This window comes from Epinephelus moara, chromosome 16 (genome assembly GCF_006386435.1).
Source record: "Epinephelus moara isolate mb chromosome 16, YSFRI_EMoa_1.0, whole genome shotgun sequence".
Lineage (NCBI taxonomy): Eukaryota > Metazoa > Chordata > Actinopteri > Perciformes > Serranidae > Epinephelus > Epinephelus moara.
This window is the reverse complement of record NC_065521.1, coordinates 5,395,574-5,406,388: the sequence shown is the minus strand read 5'-3', so window position 1 is coordinate 5,406,388 and position 10,815 is coordinate 5,395,574. Positions and strand designations below refer to the sequence as shown.

The following is a 10,815-nucleotide window of genomic DNA, read 5'->3' as shown; positions in this document are numbered from 1 at the left end:
GTATAGATAAATTTGTATAGGTAAATATGTTGTGTTTTATGCTGCAGTCAGGAGGTGAGTAGAAGAGCTACTGTACTCCGTACTGACCTGTAATCTTGGGGATGCCCTCCAGGGTGGGCACAGGGAAGGTGATGATGATGCCTTGGCTGGTTCCCACCCACAGCAGGCCCTGGCAGATCAGTAAGCTAGAGACACAAACTTTACCTGGAATACAAAGAGACATTTAACCAACAGGACCACCATTGCTGCTATCACAACAGTATACAGTCCATGTTTTACAGTGGTTCAGCCCTGATCCAGGACCTAGTACCTGTCAACATCCTGGATCGCCAACTCCCAAAACCTGCACATATCAGTCACTGAGCAACTCAAGAGATGGTATTTGTCTCAGTGATTTATAAGTGAAAGAGAATGACATACAGTAGGTGCAAAGTAACAAAAATGATTTACACTGACCACAAAAGCTCCCCCTACTGAAGTCAACACAAACCATGAAACTAGGGTGCATGCTATTTTATTTTTTCCGATATCTGATATGCTGATATGTGACAACTCATCTGACTGATAACCGATACCGATGTATCCACTTTTTTCTCCACCTAATTTTAGTGAATATCAAGTCTCCTCTGCAGTGAAATTCACATCATATTACGCATGCATACTCTTATCGTGATGGCCCACCAGCAGATGGAGATATGAAATACAATTCTTTCCAATGTAAGCCAATATCGTCCAATACCGATGACATGCTGATATTATTGTGCCTCCCCACATGGAACATCAAAGATTCTTCCTCATTCACTGACTGAATGAACTTCTGTCTCCTTTACATACCTTTTGGCTACTAGTCACAGCACTGAGTGCTCTGCTGCTGAGCTGCACTACAGTCACTAAATACAACTTCATTATCTTTATTTGCTTGAGATGTAAAATAGCATTCATACAGGTAACTTATATACTTTATGTGTCATTTTGTCTGATTGAGCATGGCACTCTCAAGTGAGCAACAATGACTGTTCCAGGGTTGCTTCAATACAGTACTATAATTAGCACTATACACTCCACATATTCATCTGATTCTGGGTGTTAACATTTTGTCTGGCCTTGCCTGGTGTCAGATGGGCAGTGCGGGTGGAGATGTTGACTTCCTGTAGTGGTTCCAAGGTCTCTGTGTGAAACAGGTGAATGGTGGAGCCCTGGGTGAAGGCCATCCAAACCCCCCCACCTGAACGAACCATGTGGCTAACACTGCAGCCTGGATCAGAGTGGGCTTTAAAACTCTGAGGAGAGAGGCAGAGAGATGGTCACAGTCTATAGGTCATCTGTCAGCAGTAACTCAAGGTCAAATAAGATTCTATGCATTCATATTTGTATCATATGTAAGAGGGGCCATTGGGGACTGTATTTACAATTACCATACACATACTTTTGCTCTCACATACACATACACATACTGTAAGAGTCAGGTATAGCCTGTTAGGCAGTGTATACTAGGGTATTTAGAAAACGATAGGATTTTCAATACCATCATATACCATATACCCGGGTGAAATGTCAGGAAGGTATTATGGTATGAAAATAAAGATACCACCCAAGCCTCATCTGTGTTATTGTTGTACACATTTTTTTGGTCACTTATGATGACTAGGTCACATGATATTGGAGGTGGTAGCTAAAGGAATTATACCTATTCACCAGTTACTTTTGTCAACGATAGGAGAGGGGGTGATAGAGGAAGCCTTATTTTTTGCTGATCACTGTTTATAGTTGATGAACACCTTTTGTATGCCTTTGAACCATTTTTTAACCATCTTTGGATAAGTTGTATCCTCAACAACTAGAGTTCAGTCAGGACCACTTTGTCAAAAAAAACTTTAATTCCATGCAGTATTATATTTGGCAGTATGGCTCTGTTCTAGGGCCTCTCTGCCTTTCCTTAGGCCTACGCAGATAGCCTAACGCTGAAAGAGCACACCTCCCTGCCTTTTGCGTGCCTACGTGGACAGCCTTAAGGAGAAGAAAGCACACCTCTCTGCCCTTCCACATGCATAAAAGGAAAGAAGTTGAAGTTGCAAATATGTTGGAAAAATTGAGCACAGTGTTAGTTCAGGCAGGACATGAAGTCAAGCTCTGCTCAGCTACCAGCTACATCAGCTGATCGCAAGCAGCTCAATCAACTGATGGATCAGCTGATTGGTGGAGGGGAGTCAGCCGATAGATCACATGATTCCTTTCTATGCAACCAATTGGCAAATCTCATTCAGGACACCCTATTTAAATTGCTTCGTCCTGCCTACTGTTGTTGCTTCCTCTGCAAGCCGCTTTGCAAACCGCCTCCACCCCAGCTCCTCCTTTTCATGCTGTCTGACTTATTAGTGACATTTCTGTTTGTCATTGATGCTTGCTCTGTTCTGTTCCCAGGGGGGTCTTTACTGCTGCTCTCCCTGCCTAATTCTTTTCATGTTGGCACATGGAAGGTCAGGGGGGTTTGCTCTCTCTCTGCCTCAGGCTATCCTCGTTTGTGCATGGAAGGGTGGAGAGGTGTGCTCTTTCCACCTTAGGTTTTCCACAAAGGTGTGTGGAAGAGCAGATTGGTGTACTCTCTCTGCCTTTCCTCAGGCTTACGCAGAACAGAGCCACACTGCCAAATATAATACTTCAAATGGAAATAAAATTTTCTTGGACTAAAGTGGTCCTGACTGAAATGCTTATAATGATGTTCTACATAAGCAAATGCAATGAGTCCGTGAAAGCCTAACATTGTGTGTACCACAAGCTATGAAGTAAATTGTCACTTAGTCCAGGAGGTGTGTTTTTGTCTTTTCTTTAATTTCATCCACTCAGCAGCTTTTCCATTTTAGGGCTTATTCATATTTCAGCAGTATTCCAAACCTAACAGTAGAAAGGTGACATGCTCAACAAAAGCACAAGGGCAAATACTCATGCATACACCAGTGAGTGAACACAGAAACACATTTTTTAAAATTCAAGTTTCCATCCTTCCCCACAGAGACTGAGCTGCTGTCACCAGTGAGGAGACGGAGGGAGGGGAGTTGCACTGCGTCTGGCAACCTGCTCCAGAGCTCACACACAAGAGTTAAGAGTCCCTGTGGATTCAGAGCAGCACAAGTAAGACACCTGCCATGTACAACACAGATCTAACTGTGTACAACTCCATAACATTTGACATTCATGGTGAGCAGTCAAAGTTCTGGGAAAGGGAAACTACGTACTGAGTTGATCACTGCTGGGACAAGCATATGAAATATCTGACTTTACAAAATGATTTGAATATGGTTTAGTTAAACCAAATGAATATTCAGGTTCTGTGGAAAATTAGGACAGCTGTACACTGTCAGCCAGCAGCCATCAGATTCTGGCACATGGTGTTGCATGTTAATTTAATTCTAAATCAACATAATGCAGCATACAAGATCTTTTTACTGCAGAGGCATTTGATTACATGTGAAATAGTGGTATGGTATTCAAAATTGCCTATGTGAGCCAATCAGAGTTAATCATCGGGCCCAGTATTTCAAAACTTGTAATCTGGGTCAGAATAATCCAGATGATGAAATCCTCCTTTTCTCAGTCAGTGATCAAGGTGATCCTGCTGACTGGGTATTTCAAAACATTGGCAGGGTGGATCACTTTGATCCCAATCTAACTGGATAGGGATTGCCAAATGTCACAACTCCGCCCCCAGATCTGAAACATGGCGGACTATTTGGAGCAATTGGTAGCACAGCTTTCACATCAAAATGTAAGTTTACCGTTATCTAATGTGTAGCGTTTTTAAGACCATACGAAGACCACCCACCATCTCATGTTAGCCAGCTATTTGAATTGTCACCTACTTAAAACGTGGGCGTACCGATCTCTAATTGAGCCGAGGTCATGCTAACGGTAGCTAACGCGGCTCCATTGACTTGCATGTTAAGTAGCTAGCAGGCTAGCGAGGTAGCTGGCTTTGTTTATGTATTTTGCGGTCTATGGTTTAATTTAAAGGGAATTAATCTGAAGTACATCATACATGAACTCAAGAGGGCGGTGAGACAAATCGAATTGGCTGACGAGCAGCTCAAGCTGAAGCTGCTTCAGCAGAAAGAGACTGAATTGAAGATAAAACTTATGGAAAAGAAGCTCACCTCAAACCTGTGAGCAGTCTTTAGGTTCTGTGCCACTATTTTGATTTACAGTTTGTTTCTAATTGCTTTTTTAATACTTTGTTTGAATGGCCAAACAATATTTTTCTATTGTAATAAGAAAGCCTTAGCTCCACTTCTCCAAGATATTGTTACTCAAGATGTTCATTACTCTTAATCTAAATTAATGTTTTAGTTGTAAGTAATTTCAAGCATAGAAAAATATTGTTTGGCCATACTTCCTGAAACTGCTGTAAATAAAAGTAACAAATACAGACCTATGTCTCAACGTTTAGTTTCACCTAACATTGTAACTTGTTTGTAACAAAACATCCAACATATGTTTGTGGTCAGACAAAGGCAAGGAAATGCAATGCAAAGCAAATTTATTATGCAAAGCAAATTTATTTGTATAGCACATTCTTTTCTTTACATAGACTGCAAGAAACAACACAGGGATTAACATAATAAGCACATGGCAATTCAAAGTATTAAAAAAGTAATTACAAACTAAATGTAAATCAAAATAGTGAACTGCATAATTCATACTAGTACTGTGTATTTTTCCTATACTGCAGCAGTCTGCTCTGCACACATGTAAAAAAAAAAATAAAATAAAATAAAATAAATTAAAGTCCGCTGTGTTGGCAATAACAACGTTAAACTCTAAACAGGTTGGTGTTTAAAGAGTTCATGTATGATGTACTTCAGATTAATTCCCTTTTAAATTAAACCATAGACCGCAAAATACATCAACAAAGCCAGCTACCTCGCTAGCCTGCTAGCTACTTAACATGCAAGTCAATGGAGCCACGTTAGCTACCGTTAGCATGACCTCGGCTCAATTAGAGATCGGTACGCCCACGTTTTACGTAGGTGACAATTCAAATAGCTGGCTAACATGACATGGTGGGTGGCCTTCGTATGGTCTTAAAAACGCTACACATTAGATAACGGTAAACTTACATTTTGATGTGAAAGCTGTGCTACCAACTGCTCCTTTCGTGAAGTAGTCCGCCATGTTTCAGATCCGGGGGTGGAGTCGTGAGATTTGGAAATCCCTATCCAGTCAGATTGGGATCAAAGTGATCCACCCTGCCAATGTTTTGAAATACCCAGATAAAGTCAGCAGGATCACCTTGATCCCTGACTGAAAAAAGGAGGATTTCATTATCCGGATTATTCTGACCCAGATTACAAGTTTTGAAATACTGGGCCCAGGGTCTCATAGTGTCTTTTAGCCAAAGCCAGCCAAAGCCAGCCAAAGGTTGTATATGATGATGACCAATGTGGAACACATTAAAATGTACCTGTGTGTTGAGGCTGGATCCTTGGATGACAGTGACTTGGTTGGCACAGCTGGCCCATACAGTGTCTTCAAGTGTCAGCAGACTGCAGACTGGCTCAGAGCCCAGAGGCACCAGCCTGCACGAGTCCACATCCCACAGTCTCTCTGAGAGGAACAATGGTCCATGGTTAAGCACCTTATCAGGACTCTTTGGTTAAGCAGTTATTACTGCAGTGTAACATTGTGAATCTGTCTGGACCACAGTCTCTTTCCTCTGACATGCAAACCAGCATAAGGTCAGTGTGATAAGTGTTCTTCAGTGAGTACTCACCGCCAGTCTTTCTGTGGTACACAGCTACTTTGCCATTGGCCAGTCCAGCGAAGAGGAAAGATAGTGAGTGTTTGAGGCAGAGAACTGGACAGCTGTCAGGGTTCACCAAGGTCAACAGGCACTGAACAGCTGTGTCCACACTGCTGTACACATAGATGCTGGGAAGACAGGGAAACACATTAGATTGAAAAGTCAAATACTACACATAAAATGAAAGACAAGCTTAAAGGAATATTGTAGTTTAACACTTTGGGAGAGTGAGATGGACTGATGGATATTCATCTCATGTCTGTGTGTTAAATACAGAGCTGGAATCAGAATGTGGTTAACCTAGTTTAAGGTGTGTTCACACCGGACCTGTTTTTTTTCCCGCTAGAGACGAGTTTACATACAAAGTCAATGCAAACGGACGATTGAGCGTATATTCGCCCGAGAGAAAAATTGCTCGGGCTCCGAGCGACAGCGACAGAGTGAGAGAGCGAAATTTCGCTCGTCACTTGAGATGAGAAATCCCAGCTGGAGTTGTATTTCGCTGGGTCCTGTCGCTTGCAGCTCAACGCTGATTGGCTGCCGTAATCCCGGAATCCCGGGGGGATTCTTGACTGTCATGACATGTCAGCTTCATTAAAAGTATAGCTGCAAATTAAAAGCAACAATAGATGTAAAAACACACAGAGACAATACATCTGTGATCAGTTCCCTAATTTAATTTTAACAATTTTTTCAATCTTCTCCAATTTCTTGTTTTATTTTATGGAAGTGATCAATGTAAGTGCACTTGTCCTAAAGCCGCCACGACAGTTTTTATAATGCAAATAACTCTGTTTAGATAAAAACTACAAGCTTCTCTTCCTATGACTTTCACTAAAAATGTGTCTTGTATGTTTTCTGAAGCCTTTAAGTTACAAAAATGAAACACACTACACTTCTGAGCATTTATACCTCCGACCGCGGCAGACCGCTAAAGACGGGACTCTACCTACACCGACTGAAAACTTTTAAGGAGATGAAATAACTTTTTTTTTTTTTATACAGCTAACTGACTGGACCAGATAAAAGGTGAAAATATGTGTGCCCTGAATCAGTTTGTGTCTACAGACAGACAGAAAGTCCATTCTCACTGAGGGCGAATATCCGCGCGGATTATTCTCGCGGAAAAATATAAAAGTTGATTTCATGGGTTCTTATGGAAGTTTGCACACCGGGGCAGAACTTTCGTGCGGTGAAAAAGTTTCCACCCAGACTTTGACCCCCCGCGGAATTCGCCAGTGGAACTACACAGCTGGGCCAATTAAATTGTTTGTTTAGAGTGCCGAAGTCATGCCCCTTCCGGTGAAGCTCATGGGACCTTAGATCGGAAAAATATGATTGGCAGTGAATGAGGAGAGAAATATTATCTTTTGGTCCCGTTTGAGTTGTGACATGAAATCCAAATATGTCGTTAATTAATTTAAAACATAAATTTTAAGGTCAAGAAAGTCATACTTTGTGGTAAAACTGTTGAGATATAAGCTTTTGAAAAAAACGTAATTAGAAAAACTACACAGGAGGCGGTCGCGTATGTGACGTCATAGCTTTCGCTCACTTCCTGCAGCTTGGAGTGACTGCAACCTGGCACAAAACACATAGACATCTTCAATCATAAATCGATTAATCATAAAACAGTGGAATTTCAGCGGGGAGGCCAAGCTGCAGGAAGCGAGCGAAAGCTATGACGTCACATACGCGACCTCCTCCTGTGTACTCTTGAGTCTTTCTAATTCAAAAGCTTATATCTCATCAGTTTTACCCAAAAGTATGACTTTCTTGACTTTAAAATTTATGTTTAAAATTCATTAACAACATATTTAGATTTCATGTCGCAACTCAAACGGGAACAAAAGATAATATTGCTCTCCCCATTCACTGCCATTCATATTTTTTCCGATCTAAGGTCCCATGAGCTCTACTGGAAGGGGCGTGACTTCGGCACTCTATAGTCGCGCAGACCGGGAGAGTCCGAAATCCAGTCAGGCAGGGCAGTATGGGAGAAAGGTTGACAGCAGTTCACAGCACCCCGTCCTTTTTTGATAAAAGACGGGATGATTTTATGAACAATGAATTAAAGGACAACGTCTGGCAGTCCATTGTCCAGCTTGGTGGCTGCGGTGAGAGTGGTAAGTGCTAAAGAAAGTTGATGTTGATGCTTGTTAAACGTTAGCTTGCTAGCTCACTGCCGCCGCTGCTGCTGCTGCTACTCTCATCCATGTTCATCCGCACCCGTTCACGCAGCGCTGACTTGGAACACAACAACGCGAAATTCCGCACCGCGCGGAAAGGCGCTGTGTGAATATTCCGCAAATCCGTCCCGCATTTCCGTATCGCGGCAGTGAGAATGAACCTTTACTGGGCGTTCACACAGAACGCGAATTCGCAAATTCGCGTGTCGAGATTACGTACAAAGTCAATGCAAAGACGCGATTAGACGCGAATTCGCGCCGGGTGGCCAATGGCTCGCTAGTTGCGCGACTGACACGATAACGCGAATTAACAAAATTGTCCGGCGTCCAAACTCTAAATGTGCGTTGCACAGTAAATGTGCATTCACACAGAGTGAAGCGAATTACTCGCGAGTAACGCACCGCGCGTAACACGTGAGTTTGGCGCCTGACCATTTTGTTAATTCGCGTTATCGTGTCAGTCGCGAGTAGCGAGCCCGCCCATTTTCACTAGATAACAACATCTTGCCCGCCATTCTCTCCTCAACCATGGCTGAGATAACCACCATCGCTGCTTTGTACCTGCTCTGGAAGTCCCAGATGCGTCAGAGGGCCAAACGCCGTCGTTTTCGGGTTCACCCTATCCTGCAGAAGCGCATCCAACTCGGCGAGTTTCACCACCTCCTCCAGGAACTCCGTCTGGATGATAGCCGCTTTCAGCGGTACTTCAGGCTGATTAAGGCCCAGTTTGAGTACCTGTTGGCGAGGGTTGGCGCCAGGATCTCCCGGCAGGACACCAACTACAGGCGCTCCATTTCAGCTGTGGAGCGCCTGTCCATCTGTCTCCGGTGAGTAGCAGTTTATTGTTGTCAACAACTGGACGTCAGGGCGTCAAGACGTCACTGACGTCGGGAGAATCTCAACGCTGATTGGCTTTCGCGGCACAGCGTCACGCAAATTCGCCTCAAAAGTTCAATATTTTCAACTCGAGCGATGAGGCGCGAATTTGCGTCTAATCGCGTCTTTGCATTTACTTTGTATGTAATCTTGACACGCGAATTTGTGAATTCACGTTTGGTGTGAACGCAGCATTAGGCGGTGAGCTGGTTCCAATGACTGACCTGCCATCCTGCAGGCCAACACAGATGATGTTTCCTATCTTGGCTGCAGTCTGGACCTTCTCAGCCTCTCTCGCCTCTTTGCTGGGACACAGCTCCTTCACATAGTCCAGACAGAGGACTGGGGCCCTCAGTGGGACAGTCTTGACCAGACGAGGAGTGGTTCGGTTCAGGGAGAAGATCTCCACTTGGCCATGGTTGAAGTTGCCTCCTCCAGCAGCAACCTGAACTCCAGTGGAAAAAGGCTTATCTAGGTAAATACACACCAATACAACATACATCCTCAAGATTTAATCAAACGTCATGAATTAAATTATATGAAAATTTCTTAAAAAAAAAAAAAAAGTCAAGAAGCATTTGATGATGTGTACTTTGTTATCCCAGATTAGTACACCACGATATCTGATGGAACACTGGCCATGTTTTGTCTTTTTATAAGGAGGTGGAAGATGGCCATGGAAGATATCATGAGAAATGAAATTGAGAATTAAATTTGAAGAAGTTACTGAAAGATGATAGCAAAGAAAGAAATATCCACTTATCTGCTTTACACACACACACACACACACACATATAGATATATATATATATATACATATATATATACTAGTCTATACCCATTGAGTGCACAGTTGCCCACGTACAGTTTCACATGGTGTGTGTTTGGGACACACGTCATAGGAAATTGCAGATTAGATAGTCAACTGAACCCATTAGAGCAATGTATTCAGACAGAGTTTTTGAAAAACGTGGGACAGACAGAATGACTGACTGACAGAATGACACACTGACAGTTTCCATGATTATGTACAGCATACCATACCATGACTTAGTCATACAAAAAATTAGAAAAAAAAACCCCCAAACACTCGGCCACAGGGGGAGCCACAGCGATCGGTCGCATTTTAGCCATTTTTAAGCATTTTTCTGTTGTTATAGCGCCACCCAGTTGCCAATTAGAGTTAAATTTCTCCAGTCACCTTGAGGCGTCCTGTTCTACATATCTACAAAGTTGCATGGTGATTGGTGAAACTCTTGAGATGTTATACACCTTTATGTGATGAGCCACGCCCTCCGCAATATTCATTGCCTTATAGAAGCTCAATTTTAGTAAGTTTTCCAACTTTTGCCAAGAGGGAACTTTAGATATTGGTCCCTAGATTATGTTCACAGAGTTTCATGCTGATCAGTCAAATTTCCTAGGAAGAGATCGATTTTAAATGTTTTTCAAAAAATTCAAAATGGCGGAAAATCTATATAACCGGAAGTTATGGGTTCTTGAGGCAAATTTGTTCCTCATGCGGAGAGGCATCTATGTTTCATGTGTCTACGACATACGGGGCATGAGATATGCCCATTCAAAGTTTGCAATTTCAATCGGTTAATATAACGCCCCCCTTTGGCCAATTGATGTAATATTGCTTCATTCGTATCCTCCCATGACCCTCTACCACTGTGCCAAATTTCACATGGATTGACCAAGTCAGTGAGGAGAAAAACGTGGAACAGACACACCCACANCCTCCCATGACCCTCTACCACTGTGCCAAATTTCACATGGATTGACCAAGTCAGTGAGGAGAAAAACGTGGAACAGACACACCCACAGACAGAGTTTTCGTCATTATATATATATATATATATATACAGTCAGGTCCATAATTATTTGGACAATGATACAGTTGTCGTCATTTTAGCTCTGTACACCACCACAATGGGTTTTAAATGAAACAAT

General features: G+C 42.6%; 1 protein-coding gene across 3 annotated transcripts in view; it reads right to left on the bottom strand.

Annotated features, from left to right (window-relative positions):
* LOC126402519 (rho guanine nucleotide exchange factor 10-like protein) overlaps nt 1-10,815 on the bottom strand; it is a 60,350-nt gene that overhangs the window by 6,599 nt on the left and 42,936 nt on the right. For all 3 annotated transcript variants that reach the window (XM_050064599.1, XM_050064598.1, XM_050064600.1), the window contains 5 exons: nt 9,084-9,304; nt 5,765-5,922; nt 5,456-5,598; nt 1,109-1,280; nt 88-204 (listed from right to left, as the gene is read on the bottom strand). In XM_050064599.1, coding sequence (XP_049920556.1) covers nt 88-204; nt 1,109-1,280; nt 5,456-5,598; nt 5,765-5,922; nt 9,084-9,304 — 811 coding nt within the window. The remainder of the gene's footprint in view (nt 1-87; nt 205-1,108; nt 1,281-5,455; nt 5,599-5,764; nt 5,923-9,083; nt 9,305-10,815) is intronic.